The 22,961-nt window shown below is 40.9% G+C and overlaps 1 protein-coding gene across 1 annotated transcript in view; it reads left to right on the top strand.

Moving 5' to 3' along the window:
• The first annotated feature begins 14,656 nt into the window (after positions 1-14,656).
• ppl (periplakin) overlaps positions 14,657-22,961 on the top strand; it is a 30,743-nt gene continuing 22,438 nt past the window's right edge. Inside the window, exons 1-4 of the mRNA XM_089018007.1 lie at positions 14,657-14,899; positions 18,017-18,119; positions 20,864-21,018; positions 21,099-21,219. Coding sequence (XP_088874133.1) covers positions 14,838-14,899; positions 18,017-18,119; positions 20,864-21,018; positions 21,099-21,219 — 441 coding nt within the window. The 5' untranslated portion in view covers positions 14,657-14,837. The remainder of the gene's footprint in view (positions 14,900-18,016; positions 18,120-20,863; positions 21,019-21,098; positions 21,220-22,961) is intronic.

Here is a 22,961-nt window from a genome sequence, read left to right as displayed (position 1 = left end):
AAAAATGTCTAACTGTATACTGTGCAAATGTAGATGTGCAAAAACCATTCTATAAACAAGACTGTACATAGTGCAGAATCAAGAAATGCATTTAGATATATTGCAACAACCCATATTTACAAGTGTCCAGTTTTTTTTTTTGTTTTTTTTTTCACATGTGATCATTGGGAATTGTGAAGCCTGACAGCAGTTGGTAGGAACGAGCGGCGGTACCTCTCCTTCTTGCAGCGCGGGTGTAATAGTCTCTGGCTAAAGGAGCTACCCAGAGCTGTCAGGATGGGCAGGAGGGCGTGGGAGGGGCTGTCCATCATAGCTTTTAGTTTAGCTAGCGTCCGTCTGTTGCCCACCTCCTCTAGACAGTCCAGCGAGCAGCCCACGACAGAACTGGCCCGCTTGACAAAGCGCTCCAGTCTTTTTCTGTCCCTGGTGGTGATGCTGCCTGACCAGCAGACAATGCCATAGTGGATGGCTGATGCCACCACAGAGTCATAGAAAGTCTTTAGGAGTGACCCCTGAACTCCAAAAGACCTCAGTTTCCTGAGGAGGAAGAGGCGACTCTGTCCCTTTTTGATTTGGGCATCCGTGTTTGTTGTCCAGTCCAGTTTATTGTTGAGAGTAACACCCAGGTACTTGTAGGAGGTCACCCTCTCAATGTCCGAACCCTGGATGTTCAATGATGCAGGTGAGGATTGTTTCCTGCAGAAGTCCACCACCAGCTCCTTGGTTTTCCCGGTGTTGATCTGGAGGTGATTCTGCTGGCACAAGTCCACAAAGTCCTTTGTCAGTCCCCTGTACTCCCTATCATCTCCCTCTGTAATGAGGCCGACAATAGCTGAGTCGTCAGAGAACTTCTGAAGGTGGCAGGTTAGGGTGTTGTAATTGAAGTCCGAGGTGTAGAGGGTGAAGAGGAATGGAGCCAGGACTGTTCCCTGCGGCGCTCCGGTGCTGCAGAGAAGCCTGCCCGACTCACAGTTCTTTACTCTCACGTACTGTGGCCTGTTTGTGAGGTAATCTGTAATCCAGGATGTGAGGTGATGGTCGACTCCGGCATGCTGCAGCTTGTCCCCCAGTAGACTTGGCTGGACGGTGTTGAAGGCACTGGAGAAATCCAAGAATGTGATCCTCACCGTGCTCCCAGCATTCTCCAGGTGCAGCAACGCCGTATGGAGGAGGTAGATGATGGCATCTTCCACACCGATGCTGGGCTGGTAGGCAAACTGTAGCGGGTCCAGCGATGAGCTTGCCAGCGGTCGCAGGTGGGCGAGGACGAGTCTCTCCAGCGTCTTCATCAGGTGAGACGTCAGCGCCACCGGTCTGTAGCTGTTGAGCTCTTTGGGGTTGGCAATCTTGGGCACTGGGACCAGGCATGACGTTTTCCACAGCTGTGGAACTCTGCCCAGCTTCAGGCTCAGGTTGAACAAGTGCTGGACAATGACACACAGCTGGTCGGAGCAGGTCTTGAGGAGTCGGGAACTGATAAATGTAATGTAATGTGATCTAATCTAATCTTGCACAAGGTGAGTGGGAGGAGTTACAAGCAGTCACCGATGCTGAGACGGCAACGCACCCACCCGAAATCCAGTTATGTGTTTGCTGTTGGGTATATTACAGACGGTACCCATATGTTGTGTTTAATTTGTATTTACAATAATAATAATAATAATAATAATGATAATGATAATGATAATGATAATGATAATGATAATGATAATGATAATAATACATTACATTTTAAGCGCCTTTCAAAGCTCTCATGGACACTTTACAGTCACAGACAAGCATAGGTATGATAATAAATAAAATACAATCACAAATAGAATGCAATAAATAAAATACAATTATAAATAGAAACGAGAGACCTGTTTTTGTGCAGGTAGGTCAGATGGGATGCTGCCGCTCGTCAAGACGGTGCCTGTTCCACCACAGCAAACACAAGGTAAACTGTTTTCTCTTGGTTCGTGACTGAGTTATCATCTCACAAGCAACAGTGGTATGGGTCTATATACTGTATGGGTAGGGGAAATATGATACATTATTTTTGTTTTTGATTACCATAATGTATTATTATCTTCCAAAAAATGCTCTATATCTCTTCCTCCTCATAACATTCTATGGGATATTTAGTATTGAACAACTTCAAGTTAATGTCGAGGGTGTATAGAAATCAGAATGGAATCTTTAAAATCATGTTTTCTCAGTAGTAAATAGATAAGCATTTCTTCATGTAATGTGAATGTTGTGTCTGGAGGAATGAGAGAGGAGAGCTGCTTTGTCAACGTGTTTATTGTGCCACCATCTTAGTCTACCTGCGGTCGTGACGTCACCGCTGCTTTTCGACCTGTCGCAACATTCTGTAGCAGTGTGACATATGCTACATTTACCCCCCCTCCCTGAAGGAACCAAAAACACTCTGTAACAAGGGAAATCGGGTAGACTGCCGGTTTCCCTGCTTAGCCGTGTGGGTTATTCTGCCACGCGATAGGCTAAGCACTAGCTAGGGTCTGAACATTCAAAATATGTGATAATTGTCCAAATTACCAAAGGGCAAAGGCGAACGCGAGCTGGCCGAGGCTCTGGCCCCACGGGCACGGCTGGTTCACGACGCTCTTCGAGGCGTCCCATCGGTGTTCTCTGATGTGTGACAGGACGTCAGTAGTCTTTGCTTGAGAAGTCGTTCGAGGGGGTCGGTGCCGCCACTCTCCTTAGGCGGCTGGCATGCCAACGGGACCCGTCAGCCAGACAGAAGGTGGTCGGTCCAAGTTGGGCGGTAATCTGGACTGGTGCTGTCCAGAATGAGTCCAATTTGTGAGAGCAGCACGGCCGGCGAATGCGGACCCAGTCCGACACAGTAAGTGTGCGTTGCTTCGTCCGGCGCTTCTCGTTGGGCCCTCTGCTGGCTCAGGAAGAGTAGGGAAGGCTGTCTGCTTGGTTGGAGCTTCCTCTACCCCCAATTGGCCTGGGGGTGAATTGGGGCACCCGCACTGTCAGAGATAGAAAAGCCGAGTGCACAAAACAAGTCCAAGCCCAAGAGGTTGGCGCCGTGACGGGACACTTGGAAAGTGAAAGCAGGGAGAGTCCTTGAGCCATAGCGCGGCGTGAAGGTGGCAGTGCCCACCATACCAATCTTAGTTTGGCCATAGCCAAACAAGTCCTCAGCGTTGGCCTCGATCGGGAGAGGAAATAGCCGTCGAACTGTGGACACGTTCAACAGTGACCTGGAGGCTGCCGTGTCGAGCAGGAGTGGTAAGCTCACTCCATCCAGTTCCACTGTGCACCACTTGAATGGCTTGGCGCGTGAGCCCACGCAGTGGATGGTGGTTCGCCTCGGCTGGTGTGGCGAGCGGGATATGTTTGTCAACGTAGGGGTGGAGCGGCACATCCTGGAGTGATTCATCTTCTAGGCAGCGTTGGCATCGTTGTCCGGTGGCCTTGCAAGCGGGCGCGCGTGTGGCGTGCGAGGCAGACCCACAGTTGGCACAAGGTCTGCGTGTGTTGGCCCGTTGATGTCTGACTACATTTATCTCGGTACGGTCGTAGGTGAAGGTGGGAGCAGAGCGGCACATCCTTGCGAAATGATTCATCTTCCCGCAGCGTTGGCATCGTTGTCCGGTGGCTCTGCAAGTGGGCGCACGTGTGGGATGCGAGGCTGACCCACAGTTGGCACAAGGCGTGCGTGCATCGGTCCCTTGACGTCTGGCCACATTTATCTCTGCACCGTCGTATGTAGAGGTGGAGTCGTAGGTGGCGGTGGCGTCTAGGAGTGGAGGGGTTGGAGCAACAATCTGTGCCAACGCGGGAGAGTGTGAAGGTGTGGGTGGGTTCACGAACCGAGCCGTTAATTGTGCTGCGTTCTCCAATTGAAACGCCATTTCCACAGCCTTCGATAGTGGGAGGTCGTCAGGGGACAATAACAGTTTCTTCCGCAGTTTGGGATCAATCGTGTGCTCGGCGAGTTGATCCCTAATCATTTCCTCCTCCAAGCGGCCGAATTTACAGAGGCCCGCTAAACACCGCAAGTCAGCAACGTAGTGGTGTACCGACTCGCCTGTTCGTTGCCGTCGTTGACGGAAGGCAATCCGCCGGACAATCACGCCCTGAGGTGGGGCGAAATGTCGGGCCAATAAAGTGACACAATCCCCGTATGTCTGCGCGGGTCCAAGAGAGCGAAAAATGCACTGCCCCTCACTACCTAAACTGTGTATTAGCATAGCCGTTCGGCGTGCTTCGCTTGCCTCGTTTAGTCCGGTCGCCGTCAGATATGTCGTAAACGAGTCATACCAGCGGGACCACGGGACTGGTGGCTCACCAGGGAGCGCGAGAAACGAGGGGAGGGGGGCTGTGTAGAAGTCCATCTTCGTCGCCAATGTTGTGTCCGGAGGAATGAGAGAGGAGAGCTGCTTTGTCAACGTGTTTATTGTGCCACCATCTTAGTCTACCTGCGGTCGTGACGTCACCGCTGCTTTTCGACCTGTCGCAACATTCTGTAGCAGTGTGACATATGCTATAGTGAACCCTTACAAAATAAATTGATCGCACCCAAAAAAAATCTGAATTGCATTCAGACCTGCACCGTGAACATAGCACTGAAGTACATATTCCTGATTTTGTTGAACTCAATATATTTATTCTGTGTTATGTTGTACTAATAGGTAAATTGAATGGTATGGCGGAGCTGGTGAAGATCTCTGAAGGTAAACTGTTATCTAGTGGCTTGTGAATGTGTTATCATTTGATGTATACAAACTACAAAACTGTTACAAAACAGACCAACAATGACTTTAGACAGCAATGGCCTGTGTCTTAACTTTTGGAGGACTATTAATTTACTGTCCCATTTTATATTGGGAAGGAAGAAGTAAAAATGAAGGTAAAAAAGTGGACAGAAGAAGAAATCCACGCTGTGGAGAAAACATTGATGGACTCCATCAGGTCTCTCAAGGTTCCAGGCAAAGACGAATGCATGAACTGCATTAAGGCTTCACCAGAAGAATTGAAAGGGAGAACTTGGAAGGAAGTTAAATATTTTGTGAAAAACCGCATTGATAAATTAATGAGAATGTCCGCAAAACGCAGTTAAGGTTTGTTTTTAGTATGTTCGAAAGTCTAAGGATAAAGGGAGTTAGGTATCGATATATCCGACAGCTGTGCGTGCAACAATGCATTGTTCGATTTATGTATGTTATATGTGTCATGTGCACTTGTTTCTGGCACTTTTCAATACAACACAGAGACAATAGCTTTTATTTCAACATATTGAGTGTTTTTTTTGCCTTGAATATTTGTCGACTAAACTTCTGCACACACCAATTTTGTCCAGCACTTTTATTTCAATCTTGAACGTTTTACACGCAGTTATTAACATGAAAGCAATTTGTATTTATTTCCTTACCACAATGTCTTGAATGTTTGTTGTCTTGTTATTTGTTATTTAGATTTTTTTGTTCTTTTGACTTCAAGACGGCACCGCGAGAGTGGCTGCCTTTCCAGCAGCTTCTGTATTTTGCGTTTCTACTTTCATTTCTATCATAACTTTGCTGTTGTGAAATGTAAATTTCTCCACTGCGAAATAAATAAATAAAGTCAAATCCAATAAATATGCAAGAAAAAATATGTTTGTTCTCGCAACTTAGATTGAAAATTGAGAAAATTAAAACATTGTCATCCGATCCGCACAGGTTGGTCGTCAATATGCAATTAAAAGACAAGAGATATTTTCCACAGATTAAACATACAAATCTAAAAACTACACAAAGAGCACACCAAGTGTTGGAACTCGGCACATTTATGAAACAAAAATTTGCTGGCAGCACCTATGGGATGTAATTCACAGATAAATAATAAAGAATAGCACATTGAAAAGTCCAATACTGGATGCAGTCAAACTTTTGGTTGTGACAGAACCTGGCAGACCTACATCTGGTGCTTGATTATTCTGTCGGATATCATGTCAGAAAATGGGAGGTGGCTTGGACCCAGTTGTGAATCAAAATATTTCACAATTTATGTTCAAAATTTACAATTGTCAAAAAATAAACGATCATGGCTCCTTCAAAACACAATTGCTGACCTTACAGGCTCTAAATATTGTCTCTTGAAAAAAATAAGCGCCACGTGCAGGTAGTTTTGGTTTGACATGATTCGTTAAGTCCCCACGGAGTTGCGAAAAAACCTGGAAAAATTAAATCAAGAATTATGCCATTTTAAAGTGATTTCTGAGTGGGCACAGGCTAAAAAAAAATTTGGGGCCTAAAATCAAAATTTTATGAGTTTCATAAATATGTTTTTTTCATGTTTGAAATTGTGATTCCATAGGTCAAAACTTTTGCATGCCATGCCCCACCATGTAGCAAAACGTGTATGCGTGCGTGCGTGCGTGTGTGTGTGTGTGTGTGTTATGTGTGTGTGTGTGTGTGTGCGTGTGCATGTGTGTGTGTGTGTGTGTGTGTGTGTGTGTGTGTGTGTGTGTGCGTGTGTGTGTGTGTGTGTGTGTGTGTGTGTGTGTGTGTGTGTGTGTGTGTGTGTGTGTGCGTGCGTGCATGCGTGTGTGCGTGTGTGCGTGTGTGTGTGTGTGTGTGTGTGTGTGTGTGTGTGTGTGTGTGTGTGTGTGTGCGTATGTGCGTGCGTGCGTGCATGCGTATGTGTATGTGTGTTTTCAAGTTATAATACAATAGAATGATTTTTCATTCATTTGGGTTCAGAATAAGAATAATAATAATCCATTTCATTTCTAAGCAACTTTCAAAACTCTCAAGGTCACTTTACAGTCACAGGATCAGTTTTTCTGTGGGTGAGCAGCAGCACTGTCCGAAAGGCCCTCCAAGGGAAGACATCAATTTCAAAGTGGCCAAAATGGGTATGACACATCACATTTGAGGTTTCTCAATGTACAATAGTCAGGAATTTTATCATTTACGGTCAACTATTCTCGCATCGCCAGAAGTTTCAGAAAATCTGTCGCCACTGAGGAAAGGATACAACCACAGTATATGGACTCAATCAATGTCAGTACATACATCTCAGCGCTACATCCGTAAGCACAACTTGAGACTCTTAAAACAGCTCACATCGATGCCACTTCTCTGGTCTCATCTGAGACGGACTCATATGAAGTGCAAAAGTGTTCTATAGTCTGATGAATCGAAATGTTAAATGGTATGGAGTATGGAGCATTCGTACCAATGGCATGCATAATTTACATGTCTATGAAGGTACAATTCACGTTGAAGGGCTGATATAGATTTGGAGAAACATGCTGCCACATCACTAACAATGTTTTTTTCATGGACAACGTTGCTTTTTTCAGCAAGTCATTAATAAACCACATCCTATATGTGATATGATGGCATCTCTTCATAGTAAAATGATTCAGGTACTTGACGAGATAACAGAGATCCCAGACGCCCAGCTGAAGCATTACATCAAGCAAGAACAGGAAAGAATTCCACCTACAAAAGCTACAATAGGTTAATTGAAGCTTTTTAAAAATAAAGGCAATGTAACATTGGTAAACTTGACTGCTTTTTGGAACGTGTTCCGGCCATAAAATTATTGGTTAATGATTTTTGAAAAACCTTTGAAAAAGTTTTTCAGTTTGAACAATAAATATCTTGTCATTGTAATGCATTCTCCTAAATACAGGTACTGCATGATTTGCAAGTCGTAGATTCTATTTTTAAGTTCAAAACAATGTCTGAAATTCAATAGAATTAGGGTTGTATGAGTTCTATTAGGACAAACATGCAAATGATGTTATTGTAAAAAGTAACACCCTGAATGACCGGCTCAGCAGGGATATTAACATGTGTAGTCTGGATTTAAAATGTTTCCCCTTTTTCTTCTTCTTGTAATTAAACTTATCTTCATAAAAGGTTTTATGCAAAGCACAGTCTACTTGCACATGCTTGATGTTTATGTTGGTACTGTATTTTTGTAGGCAGTTATAACAGCTCAAATCTGCCTGAATCCCTAGCATGGCACTAACAGTAAACTACACTTGCCCCAGAACGGCAATGAACATGCACCAGTTTTTACGCCAAGCACACATAAACTGTCGATGAAAATATGCCCCCTTCATTACTGATTTCGTACAATTCCTTCAGATTGCACTGATAATCAAGAAATGTTCATGTCTTGCTCAAGGACTCTTGAGCAACAAGTCACACTTAAGTGTTGAGTGGGTGGTGCCTGAGTGAAAAGCAAAATAAATACTTGAGTAGACTAACTTCCTTTAAGTGCATGTATAGCATTTCATAGGTGTTTCAACAAACTCAGCTGTTGGACTGTGTAAGGCTTGCTTTCTAAATACTTCAGTCGGTGTGTATCACGCAGAATGTTGCAAAGCGAGTTCAATAATCCAAGCAGACATTCCAGTCATAGTACTGTACTGATGTGGCTTCCAGATTTCTCACATCTTTACCACTCACTACAAATGTGGATCACTTTCTGAGGCATTAGATTTTGGTTATGGGGAAAATGTTTTTTCTTGTCAAGGTCAACTCTTGATACAAGGGCCAGCTTAGCCTTATTTAAATAAGGTTTGATTAGACGGATTTAAAAATGGTACCTTCAGATCATTTAATTTGTTCTTGACAATGCTCTTATGCCGAAAAACTCTGAAATCACCTTTTCCCCATTGAAATTAATAGAATCACTCTTAATCTGTTTAACCCACCTAAAAAAAACAAAAAGTGGAATGTATTTTAATTAATACAGTAGCACTTAAAAATATTGATTTCATTAAAAAAAACATTTATTTAAATGCTTTTCATTCGTGCAAGTGACACTGGCAGCTGTATAATACATTCATTCATCTTCTGAAGCGTTTTATCCTCATTAGAGTCACGACATGTGCTGGAGCCTATCTCAACTGTCTTCGGGCAGTAGGCGGGGGACACCCTGAACTGGTTGCCAGCCAATCGCAGGGCACACAGAAACAAACAACCATCTACGCTCACACTCACACCTCAGGACAATTTAGAGCATTCAATCAACCTGCCGTGCATGTTTTCGGAATGTGGAAGGAAACCAGAGGAGCTGGAGCCCACACAGTCACGGGGTGAACATGTATACTCCACAAAGACAGAGCTGGAATTGAAACCAATACATCTGCACTGTGAAGTCACCGTGCTTATCACTCAACGACTGGACCGCCTTTTATAATACAGTTATGCAAGAAAAAAATAGTTTTGCTTCTGTAAAAGCCAATTATCAGCAGTAATATTCACAGTTTTTCACAGATGACAGATATTGGCTTATGGGGATTGTTTTATTGACTGTTTGCATGTGTTGTAACTTCTTATTTTCCTTTCGGCGTTTCCCCTCAGGGGTCGCCACAGAGAATCAATGTCCTCCATCTATCCCGGTTTTGTGCATCCTCTTCTCTCACACCAGCTACCTTCATGTCCTCTCTGACCGCATCCATAAACCTCCTCTTCGGTCTTCCTCTCGGTCTCCTGCCTGGCAGTTCAAGACTCAGCATCCTTCTCCCGATATAGTCACTCTCTCTCCTCTGGACATATCAGTCTGGCCTCTGTGACTTTCTCTCCAAAGCCTCTAATATGAGTTGTCCCTCTAATGTACTCATTCCTGATCTACCGGAAACAAATTCCTTGTGTGTTCTACATACTTGGCAATAAAGATGATTCTGATTCTGATTCTGATTCTGATCCTATCCAACCTGGTCACACCCAAAGAAAACCTCAACATATTCAGCTCTGCTACCTCCAGCTCTGCTTCCTGTCTTTTCTTCAGTGGCACTGTCTCCAGTCCAAACATCATGGCTGGTCTCATCACTGTATTAAACACTTTTCCTTTCATCATAGCTGAAACCCTTCTATCACACATCACACCTGACATTTTTCTCCAGCCGCTCCAGCCTGCCTGGACACGCTTCTTCACCTCTTTTCTACACTCTCCATTGCTCTGGACAGTTGACCCCAGGTACTTAAAATCCTCCACCGTCTTTATCTCTTCTCCCTGTAGCATCACTCTTGCACTTGGATCCCTCTCATTCACACACATATTCCATCTTGCTGCGACTGATCTTCATTCCCCTCCTTTCCAGGTCATATCTCCACATCTCCGTTCCCTGTTCTCGCTATAGATCACAATGTCATCTGCAAACATCATGGTCCAAGGAGATTCTTGTCTAACATAGTTTGTCAATCAGTCATCCATCACCATAGCAAACAAGAAGGGGCTCAGAGCTGATCCGTGGTGGAGTCTCACCTCCACCTTGAATTCCTCAGTCATACCGACAGCACACCTCACAACTGTCTTACAGTCATGATACATGTCTTGCACCGCTCTGACATACTTTTCCGTCACTCCAGACCTCCTCATGCAATGCCACAGCTCTTCTCTAGGCACCCTGTCATTTGCTTTCTCCAGATCTAGAAAGACACAATGCAATTCCTTCTGACCTTCTCTGTACTTCTCTATCAGCATTCTTAAAACAAACACTGCATCTGTCGTACTCTTTTTTTGGCAGGAAGCCATACTGCTGCTCACAAATGTTCACTTCTGCTCTTAGTCTAGCTTCAACTCTTTCCCAGAGTTTCATCATCAACTTTATTCCTCTATAGTTAGTACAACTCTGCACATCTCCTTTGTTCTTAAAAATGGGCATGAGTACACTTCGTCTCCATTCTTCAGGCATCTGTTCACCATCTAAGATCTTGTTGAAAAACCCAGTCAGGAACACCACCGCCACCTCTCCAAGACACTTCCATACCTCGATTGGTAAATCATCAGGCCCGTGTGCTTTTCCCCCCTTCATCTTCAGCACCCTCCTCACTTCATCTTTGCTAATGCTTGCTACGTCTTGGTCCACAACAGTCACGTCTTCTACTCTTTGTTCCTTCGCATTTTCCTCATTCATCAATTCTTCAAAGTACTCTTTCCATCATGCCATCACACTACTGGCACCTGTCAATACATTGCCATCTCTATCCTTAATCAACCGAACCTGCTGCAGGTCCTTACAATCTTTGTCTCTCTGTCTCGCCAGCCTGTAAAGATCAGTCTCACCTTCCTTGCTGTCCAGCCGAGCATACAAGTCATCATAGGCCTCTTGTTTGGCCTTTGCCACCTTTACTTTAACCGTGCGCTGCATCTCCTTGTACTGCTGTCTACTCTCGTCCGTCCTCTGTGTTGTAACATGGTTTGTATTTAAATACACACCCCTTACTTATAACCTTGCCACAAAAATGTTATGTTAAGGTAAGGTTTTGGATAGTTTACGGTTAGCATTACAGCGTTTCTCATTTTGTGTTACCCGAAAGCAAATGGACCTCAATGCAACATTATGAGTGTTTGAAATACATAATGTGTGATTCTTTTAAATTGTTTTTTTTTTTTTACAGAAAAATAACAAAAATTAAATAATTAAATGACTCGAACATTTATTCACTCCGCCAAAATTCAGCTTGTTGTGAAGTAGCTCTGTCACCATACAACGGTCGGATATCAAATTCAGTCGAAGTCAAAGCAAAAAAAATATGTCTGAACAAAGTCAAGTGACTTATTTTAAAGGACAACAAACATCACTTTTTGGTTTCCTAAGTGACATCAGAAAAACGTTTTATAGCATCTAAAATACCCAAAACATGCAGTATGATATTTTTAGTTAAATGCAAAACACCAATAAAAATGACTTAAAATGTCCAAAATCTGCAAAAAAGTTGAGCTGCGAATTGGGCATTTTTAGAAAGTCCCGCCCCCAGTGTGTGCCGTCACGCCAAGACGTCTTGCATTGCTCGCGAATCAAAACAATGGCTTCAGATTCTGAGAATATGCTTTCTTGTTACACATCCAGTTATAAATATGATTCAAATAGTTCTGAAGAGGAAAGCATACATGTTTGTAATCGATTAAAGAATTTATTCCGTGCCATTTTGAGGCAACATTGGGGGCAAATGTATCAGTATCACCAAAGAAGAGGCAGAAAATGGCAACCAAGCTCCGTGTGAGGAATTAATCAGCCCGTTTCCACAGGCTGATAAATTCCTTACATGGAGCTTTGTCACCCTCTTCTGCCTCTTTTTGGTGCAACATGACGTTTTCAGACCAAGTACAGCAAAATGCATTGACGTGATGGAAGGACTGCTACAATGTTTCTTTTTTCGGTCAGTTAGGTTCATTCAGTGACGTAGGGTGAGGACTCCTCACCAACTCAAAAGCAAGACTTCCGGAATATTCAGTGGGAATCTTAAAATATAAAATATAGCTATATGCGGTGGAATCTTTGTAAAATACGCTCAGTAACGTCGGTTGTCCTTTAAAGGACAACCGATGTCCCCGGACAAGTTGTGTCCATAATTTGTTAACTGGCTTCAAATGACTTCTACTGAGCGTATTTTAATAAGATTCCACACCATATAGCTATATTTTACGTTTTAAGACTCGCGCTGAACAATCAAGAAGTCTTGTTTTTGAGTTGGTGACGAGTCCGTACGTGACGTCAGAAAAGGACCGCCTCCTCACCGTAAAAAAGACGCATTGTAGCGTCTTTCCATCACGTCAATGTATTTTGCTGAACTGTTTTTTTTTTTTTGAAAACCATGTCTTACAGCCAAAAGCCGCCAGCAGAAGGAGGCAAACTCCATGGAAGGAATATATCAGCCTGTGGAAACGGGCTGATTAATTTCTCACCGGAGCTGGTTGCCGTTTTGTGCCTCTTTTTTTTTGAGAGAGATTGTCCCCCAATGTTGCCTCAAAATGGCCCAAATACATTTTTTAATCGATTGCAAACATGTATGCTTTGCTCAGCAGGACTATTTGAATCATATTCATAACTGGATGTGTAACAAGAAAGCATATTCTCCGAATCTGAAGCCATTGTTTTGATTCACAAGCAATGCAAGACGTCTTGGCGTGACATCACGAAATTGGGGCGGGACTTTCTGAAAATGCCCAATTCGCAGGTAATTTTTTTTGCAGAATCTGGACACTTTAAGTCATTTTTATTGGTGTTTTGCATTTGACTAAAAATATCATACTGCATGTTTTGGGTATTTTAGATGCTATAAAACGTTTTTCTGGTGTCAGTTAAAAAAACAAAAAAGTGACGTCGGTTGTCCTTAAGGTACTGTACCACCGTACTATTATAAGCCTTTTGCCAGAAACCTTTGGTAGCAAGTAATCATCGCCATATTCTTCCTGACCAGTTTTTCAAATGTAAATTTTCCCCCTCCTTCTAAAAGAGGGTTAGTTGTAGTCTAAACTCATTGAAGCATAAAAATAAATATCAAAATCAATTTTGCTTAAATGCAACAAGAGCACATGATATTCTGTGAATGTGCATGCTAAAGTAACTACTCAACTGTGAATTTATCAGCCGCACCTAAGTGAATAGCATTCCACACTAGAGGACACATGAGTCAAGTGTGTGCCACAACGAAATATATTCTGAACTATATTAAGGTATTAAGGTATTAAGTTACCAAGTGTGCCTCGTCAGAATTGAAAGCGGAAGTACTGTATGTTGTCCTTTTATCTAAATCTTATTATCTTTGGCAAGAATTGTTTGGGAGATGTTTCGTATGAACATGCAACTCTGTTTTAATTGCTATTCTATTTACTTTTAGATTAACAAATTAATTAATTAATTACTTAATTAATTATTAATTAATTAATTAATTAATTGATTGACTGAATAATCCAGAATCGAAACCTGCACCTCTGCACTATAAGGCCGACATTCTAACCAGTTGCCCACCGGGCCGACTTGAACAAACCTAGCATTTATAGAAATGATAATCGAAGAGACAATATGGCATATTTTATGCCTCATCTAATGTATCTTCTTCATAAATATTATACATTGTAAGGCACTTTGATAATACAGACGCTTCCCATCTTACATACGAGATATGTTCCGAGCGGTCGTTCGTAAGGTGAATTTGATTGTAAGTTGCTTCAGAATCAGCTGGTGAAAGAGAGCAATCGCCATTTTAGGGGAGTAAACCGATCGTACACACATCCACTTTCCACCGTGTCATTTTTTACTCTGGAGCGCTGTCTAGAGAGGAGCTCTCTCTCAACACCTGATGTTCGTGTGCTTGTGGCGGTCTCCTTTGTGTGTGTGCGTAAAACCCACCCCTCTTCTATTTTCTACCACAGATTTTAATCAATCACGGGCGGCTTTACGGTTCTGCATTTTATGGGCGCTACATCGGAGTCCAGATCTTCACCGGTTTCATCGCTTGCAGATCACAAACAAGGGGGCGGGCCTTTCTGAGTTTCCCCAGTTTCTTGCTCATTTGTGGCATTTTTTCAACACCTTTTTTATTGATGTTTTGCATTTGACTAAAAATATCAGCCTGTGTGTTTTGTGTATTTTAGATGCTTTTAAACGTTTTTCTGATGTCAGTTTGGAAACAAAAAATGGTGTCGGTCAACTGCATTCTTTAGCAAGTGAATTACATTGTGTCCAGTGACATTCTTTATGTACAACGCCCTCCTGCCTTGGCGTTTAGACAGATATGCATACTAAAGACAAAGTCAGGTTAGACCGGTTCAACTCGTGCGACGCCATGAGCGCTGTGCACATGCAAGTGCACGGTCACGTCGTGCCGCGAATGCCTTTCTGAGCCCCGCCTTGTACGCTGCTTGGCTGTCCACGAGACAGGTGTGGGACGACTCAAGTCAAATCAAAAAGTGGCTCTCTCAGGTAATGAGCACAGTGTAGCTGGTCGGGCGAGTGTGGGAGGAGACGCGTCGACATAGTGGAGGGTGCTTTGACACAGGTGAAACTCGGCACTCACACCCGGACAGCGGTGGATCAACACAAGTTGAGCCGACTTTCTGACAGTGTTGTTTGATTGGAAGTCGCCGCCATGTCACCTGCCACCTCGAAGAAGAGTAAAAAAAGCCCGATCGTGAGCTCGGTCAAGCAAACGTAAGTTGCCGTTTACATTTATGGTAGTTAGTGTGTACATTGCGAAAAGGCAATGCCTCATCTTCCATGAAATGGAACTACGAAGCTTGTTATTTCGCCCAAATTTACCATTTCGAAAGCTACAACTTGAAAACTACACGCTATTTAGCTTCCTTTACATTCATCGACTTAATGTAACCACATGTTTATATTTCCAAAATCTGTGTTTTGCATGCAGGTACAAGTAAGCCCATTTGACACAAAATGAAAACTATGCAGTTTCACGCGTATAGACGTTAAATACCACGTTAAATACCAGCACATTGCATGTTTTGCGCTCGAGAGAGGGTGTGGCACAATGTAAGGTTGTAGCAACAGGTTTGTTTGGTATTCAGCAGTCTCTTCTGAACGACAATGTTCGAGGAAGTGTTTGCGGCCTCTCCCACAATACTGCACTGTTACTGAACCAAGCCTTCCTGACATTTTGAATGACTTTGCAGAGCAGAAATTAATATTATTATTATTATTATTATTATTATTATTATTATCATAATCATCATATGTCCCTCACCCACCAAAATCTGTGATTTGAACTCTGTCACCTCTCTCCCTCTCTCTCTCTCTCTCTCTCTCTCTATATATATATCTCTATCTCTATATATCTCTATATATATATATATATATATATATATATATATATATATATATATACACTAATGAGGAATAAGCGGTACGGAAAATTTTATATATATATATATATATATATATATATATATATATATATATATATATATATATATATATATATATATATGCGCACGGGCCAGTAATATTTACTGTGACAATCACAACAAATGCCGGCAACAACCACGCCTCCTGTGACTTAAATCGCTTTGAGCCTTCTGTTCCCAATTATGTTTCCCCCTCCTTCTCTGTGGAAAAAAATCACAATTTTGTGTTTCCAAAGCGTATGCCAGGAAGCGCCCCAAAACCACCACATCTTTTGAATTACTGCATCATTAGAGAAGCAACATGCAGGACAAAAATAAAATTTCCTTGAAATGGCGCCGCGAGAGTGGCTGCTTTTCCAGCAACTCCTGTATTTTGTTTTTCTACTTATTTCTTTCCTTTCATCTTCCGTTCACGACTTTGCTACTGTGAAATGTAAATTTCACCACTGCAAGACTAATAAAAGTAAATCCAAATGTTCCAACTAAATTGCATAACCTTCCTGTTTGTCATTTGAAAGCATATTCATGAGTCTTTTATCATGTGTTCAATAGGACTACATTGACGGCAAAAATAAAGGCATGCCAATGTCACATGTTGGCTAACACAAGGACCTGTTGGATAAGAACATTACTGAGAGTATTTTGTTTGTGTCTGAAGATGACAAAACACCTGATGGGGTCTTTAGTTTAAAAAGAGCAACCATTTAGATTGTTTGACATTTGGTACTCGCCAGTCCAAATTAGGATTATTTTTAATATTAAAAGCAAAAAACAGGCTAGAATTAGGTGTTGTATAAGGTTTGTTTAAAGCTATGGCTGAGTGGGTGTGGCTCTGCTGTGTGGGTGTGGAGTTGAATCTGAAAATGACAGTCATGACCTCTCAAACGCACAGAACATAATAAAACAAGTTATCTCCGCTGCTCGCTTTACTGCAATACATTCTTTGAGAACCGATTTCATAAAAATAGGAAATTATCCTCTTTTAATTCATTTAAATCTAACAACAAAGTAGTGAAGAAATTAGCCAAACATCTATTGGGTCATTTTTGTGTTATTATTTGCACTTTCACTTCCACTTGAAATAGTCTTCATAAAATCAGGAATATTGATTAAAGGTGATTACCATATATAGACTGATTTTACTTTACAATCTGTCCTCGATGATATGAATACAAAGCGGATGACTCAAACCTTTTCGCATAACGGATGTGTTTTCGAGTTTCTTAAATTATTCCTGAGGTGAAGATGAAGGTGGCACAATACTTAACCCATAAACTGATCCAGCTGGATTTTGCTTCCAGCCTATCGAAGAGCACCCACACCTCATGCTATCACATTGACTGCTATTATTGTCCACGCTGAACTCACTCGAAGTGGGCCTAAATGAAGTATATCTATGAAGGGCACAGAATCCACAGGTCAAGACAACAAACTCAGAACGGGTTTAAGGAAATGGATAAGTCGAAAAGACAGGTATCGAAGGCAGTCACAGGAAACCAAGTCAAAGTGTCCAGGAAGGCTTGAACAGTTAGGCTGCAGGGAAGAGAGCTGACAAACTGGAAACAGGTGGCTCTTCAATTGATGTCGGTGGCTAAAGTTGAGCTGCTCCAGTGGTCAGCAAACTCCTTACAAATTAGACACAACACTGTACCTTCATCAATTGTGTCATCATGGTGTTTTGGGGATGTAAATTTTCCATTATAATTGTGCTGACAACTCTCGCATGCTCACAGCTGCTTCCTAAGCCTGCTTAACTCCAATTGGAGCCTATCAGATCTGGCAAAACAAGTCCAGCATAATAGCAGCCAATCAATGTCCGTTTCAGTCTGTGACTGATACAAAGTCATTTCCCCACCCTCCACAACTCGAACACAGGAACCCAAAACATCAGAAGGGCTATTAGAACAATGCAGCCCACTGACAGAAACAATAAAGGCAGAGATAAAAGAAGAGATTAACTATATAAAAAAAGCACTAAATGGTCTAATGAATTGCAATTAACACCGCACTTTGACACTTCCAGTACAGGATATAGTATGCCACAGTTTCCGCTGGTATATGCTGCACAGACTTTTCGTCAGATCCGGGTTGAGTGAACGCTGCTCACCCGCAGATAAAATATCCTGTGACTTTAAAGGCGCTGATAAATGAAATGTATTACAGTAAAGTCTCGTTATATCGATATCGGATATATCGATAGTCCCGGTTATATCGATACTATTTCTATGCACACACGGAGAAAATTACATGCAAACAGGGTCGGATATATCGATAGTCCCGGTTATATCGATATTTTTTCGGACTCCCTTGAATATCGATATAACGAGACTACTGTATTATTAATATTATTATTATTGAACGCTGTACTTTTAAAATGACATGATTGTTTCACTCTTGTTTCATTTAGGAGCATTAACTCGACAGAATTGACGAGTTTGATTGAGAAGCTACAGAGAAATGCTGACAAAGTGGAGAAGAACATCTATGATGTGGAAGAGAACCTCAATAAGGTATAGAGACTTGAACAAGAAATCGTACAGTGCTGTGATTCTTAAAAATGATCATTAAAAAGGGTAACCTAACAAAATTACTTTACTTCCAAAGTGTCTATTTTATTTTGTTAATCAATTATTCAATCAATCAATTATTATTATATGTTCAAGATTTTTTTCACAGCTAAAATAGAGTTAGAACAATTGTTTTTGATCAATTGTTTTAGAAGGATCCTGTATAAAGGGCAGATCTGGGACTAAGTCACCTATGTTCGTATCAAAAGTAAACCTAAAGTGTAACCTTCACGTTTCAAGCAAATTCCTTCTGTGACCACTATAAAAAAATAAATGAACAACTTAACAATATGAAATACGTTTATGTATTTATATTAGATGAATTTGTGCCCCCTCATAGTTTGCATGAGCGTTCACAGCATTACTTTGTTGCAAAATGTGTACAGGTAGAAGATATTGGCTCGACTAATGTAATGTATCGTATAATCTTTGGATTTAAACGCTTCACAAATACTATAAAATAGACACCATTGCTGTTGTGTTTCAAACCACGCATATTTTTTCAAAAGCACAATACTTGAAACCAAATGTAACCATCTTTGCCGCTCCATCTTCTTCTTTTCCTTTCGGCTTTTCCCCTCAGGGGTCGCCACAGCGAATCAATGTCCTCCATCTATCCCGGTTTTGTGCATCCTCTTCTCTCACACCAGCTACCTTCATGTCCTCTTTGACCACATTCATAAAACTTCTCTTCGGTCTTCCTCTCGGTCTCCTGCCTGGCAGTTCAAGACTCAGAATCCTTCTCCCGATATAGCCACTCTCTCTCCTCTGGACATGTCCAAACCATCTCAATCTGGCCTCTCTGACTTTCTCCCCAAAGCCTCTTCTTTGCCGCTGCAATCGCTCGAAGAGGTGGCCTAAATTCTCTCACTGCAAACCTGGTGATGAGCACCGCACAAAGAATCATTACTCAATGAAAAGGAAGGAAAGAAGGAAGGAATAAAGTTAAAAATAAAGTTGAGTCTTTCTGATCTTTTAGCCAAGCATATCATATGTCTTAAAATATGCAACTCATGTTGTCAGACTCAAGTCAAGTCATGATTAAGTCAGTGCTTCTGAAATCGCGAGGCCCCACTTCTGTTAAGGGGGGTGGGTTTGATTTCTGTGAGAATGCTTTTTTTGTATTTAAATTTTTTACGCTCCGAGAATAAAGTGCAATACCCCCCCCCCCTCCCATGACATTAGGGGGTAATGACACTCTCATTGGTAGCATGCACAGCAAAGTGTATAAACTAAAGTGTCGACACGAAGTGTAGCACACGTCAAGTGACACCATGAAAACATATTTAACAGGGACGAGAACACAGGCGGAGAGAGACGGGCATAGACAAATGGAAGTTTCCTATCAGCCGAGGGAAATCGTGCACATTGTGGCCATTAATTCAGAATTTTTTTTTTTTGTTGATAAAAACAAAAAAGTCTGAGTTTTTTTTTTTTTTTTTTTTTTTTAATTTTGCAGGTGATTTTTTTTAAATGTAGATTGTGCCGCTGAGTGAATGTTGGTGATCAGTTTGAATGTTTTATCTATTGAGTTTATGTAATTAAATTTTTCGGAGTTTGTCATGGTCAGTCAAAAATGTGAATAGTTTAATTAAGGATTTAGTTTTATTTTTCAATTTCAGATTTACGTACAATACTTTCTTCTTTAGTCAATAAACCTATTATTTGTTGTCAGTGGTCCATATTTATTTTTTGCCGGGGATTATCTTATACTTTAATAAGGATACATTGTTTTGCAGATATGTACTTATCACAATTTTAAAAACAAAAGATACTATTTATAGACGCGTGCAGGGGGTCGGGGGTTTTGTTTAAACTTAAACTTAAAGGACAACCGACATCACTTTCATTCCTTTCATCACTTTGCTGCTGTGAAATGTAAATTTCTCCACTGTGAGACTAGTAAAGGCATATCCAATCCAATCACTTTTTTTTGTTTCCTAACTGACATCAGAAAAACGTTTTATAGCATCTAAAATACCCAAAACACGCAGGCTGATATTTTTAGTCAAATGCAAAACACCTATAAAAATGACTTAAAGTGTCGAAAATCTGCAAAAAAAATTACCTGCGAATTGGGCATTTTCAGAAAGTCCCTCCCGCAGTTCGTGACGTCATGCCAAGACGTCTTGCGTTGCTCGAGAATCAAAACGATGGCTTCAGATTCGGAGAATATGCTTTCTTGTTACACATCCAGTTATGAATATGATTCAAATAGTTCTGAAGAGGAAAGTATAAATGTTTGCAATCGATTAACGAAGGTCTTCTGGGTTATTTTGACGGATCAAGACTGATGTGTAGTGTCACAGAAAATGCAGAAGATGGCGGCAGAGCTCCATTGGAAATAGTTTTATTTTTCAACTGGAATTTTTGTCAACGAAGATCAAAGAGTTTCCTCGGTGTAACATACAACGTTTCACCATTGCGTTATTTGTGTTTACCTTCTAATTTCGCCATCAATACGACGTTTTCAGACCAAACAAAATGCATTGAGTGAAGACTCGTCACCAACTCAAAAACAAGACTTCCGGAATATTCAGCGCAAGTCTTAAAACGTAAAATATAGCTATATGCGGTGGAATCTTTGTAAAATACGCTCAGTAGAAGTCATTTGAAGCGATTTTACAAATTATGGACACAACTTGTCCGGATACGTCGGTTGTCCTTTAAACTTCTCTTTGCCGCAGGATGTCAGTAAGATCAATGAGGGCAAGCAGCCGCTGTACCAGGAGGACACCAACAAACGACTCCTCAATTCTCTGACCCTACTTGTCGGACTGGATGAAGATGCTGTCAATGCCAAGCGCCTTCAGCATCCTCAGGCAGAGATGATCGAACAAGAGTAAGAGATATTCTGAATCTTCCTCATTCAATTTCATTCTAACTGACTAATTTATCCGTATGTACTGTGTGTGTATGTAGCATGAAGCAACTGCGTGAAAGAGTGAAAAAGCTGAGAGAAGACCATGAGCGCATCTACCAACTTATTCGCACTGAGGGGGTGCCCACCATCAACTGGGGCAACATGATGGATGAGAAACTGGTTGGAAGTTTGATATACAGATCATGCACCAAGTGTAGTTTCCCATCCTTCAACAGTACACTGTTACTGTATTGACAACATTATGTACACTGTTACTGTATTGACAGTAAAGATGCACACACACACACACACACACACAGGGGTCGCCACAGCGAATCAGTGTCCTCCATCTTTTATATATATATATATATATATATATATATATATATATATATATATATATATATATATATATATATATATATATATATATATATATATATATATATATATATATATATATATATATATATATATATATATATATATATATATATATATATATATATATATATATATGTATATATATATATATATATATATATATATATATGTATATATGTATATGCATATATATATGTATATATGTATGTATATATATATATGTGTGTATATATATATATGTGTATATATATATATATGTGTGTATATATGTATATATATATGTATGTATGTGTATATATATATGTATATATATATGTGTGTGTGTATATGTATGTATGTGTGTATGTGTATATATGTATATATATAAAGTCTCGTTCTATCGATATATCTCGGGCGTTAGAAAAAATGTCGATATAACCGTACTGTCGATATATCCGTCCTCCGCCGAACTGCATTAACAAAAGCCGCCAAAAGAGGGCATCCAAGCGCCATATAAGAAACGGAGCTGGCCATGAGCTTGCCATATTGTGCCTCTTTTTTGGGGGGGGAGATGAGAGATGTTCCCCCAATGTTGCCTCAAAATGGCACATATAATTCTTTAATCGATTGCAAACATGTATGTTTTCCTCTTCAGTGTGTTTGAATCATATTCATAACTGGATGTGTAACAAGAAAGCATATTATCCGAATCTGAAGCCATTGTTTGGATTCACAAGCAATGCAAGACATCTTGGCGTGAAGTCATTTTTATTGGTGTTTTGCATTTGAATAAAAAGTGACATCGGTTGTCCTTTAATACACAGTACGGAATGTACAGTAATTTTCAAAATCATCACGCTTCAGCAGACAAAACAAGAAACATTGTTGCAAAAAACGATTGCATTCATATACAGTACAGTGGGCATGTACATAACACAACAGGGAAACTGCAACGCTTACATCTTACTGTATTATGTATGCAATTTTAAAAAGTCATCAATCTTCTTCTGCTTACCATTTTTACCTTTTAACACAAACACTTCAATCTCGTCTGCTACACACGAGCTAGCGTCTGAAAATGAAAATGGCTCTGCTCCACGGGAGCTGGTCACGTAAAAAACTCGCATCACCAAGTCACGTGACCAAGTCGAACAATGGCGCGCGCGACCGATGGCGTGTATCGATATAAACATAGCAAAATGGCCGGCAGGAGATGAAAAAGAGCACTGTAGTAACCGGATTATTGTAAAAACCACCAATCGTACTAAACGGAACTAATTATACATAAAAAGACTATAAATGTGCACCGAAAATGAAAATAGTGTCGTAATAAGCAGTATTCTCAATATAACCGGTATCGATATAACGAGACTTTACTGTGTGTGTGTGCGTATGTGCGTGTGTGTGTATGTGTGTGTATGTGTGTGTGTGTGTGTGTGTGTATGTGTATGTGTGTGTATGTGTGTATGTGTGTGTGTGTGTGTGTGTGTGTGTGTGTATATATATATATATATATATATATATATATATATATATATATATATATATATATATATATA

The sequence above is a fragment of the Hippocampus bargibanti genome, linkage group LG17 (assembly GCF_051943395.1).
Source record: "Hippocampus bargibanti isolate YZ-2025 linkage group LG17, ASM5194339v1, whole genome shotgun sequence".
Taxonomy (NCBI): domain Eukaryota; kingdom Metazoa; phylum Chordata; class Actinopteri; order Syngnathiformes; family Syngnathidae; genus Hippocampus; species Hippocampus bargibanti.
This window is presented reverse-complemented; position numbering and strand designations above follow the sequence as displayed.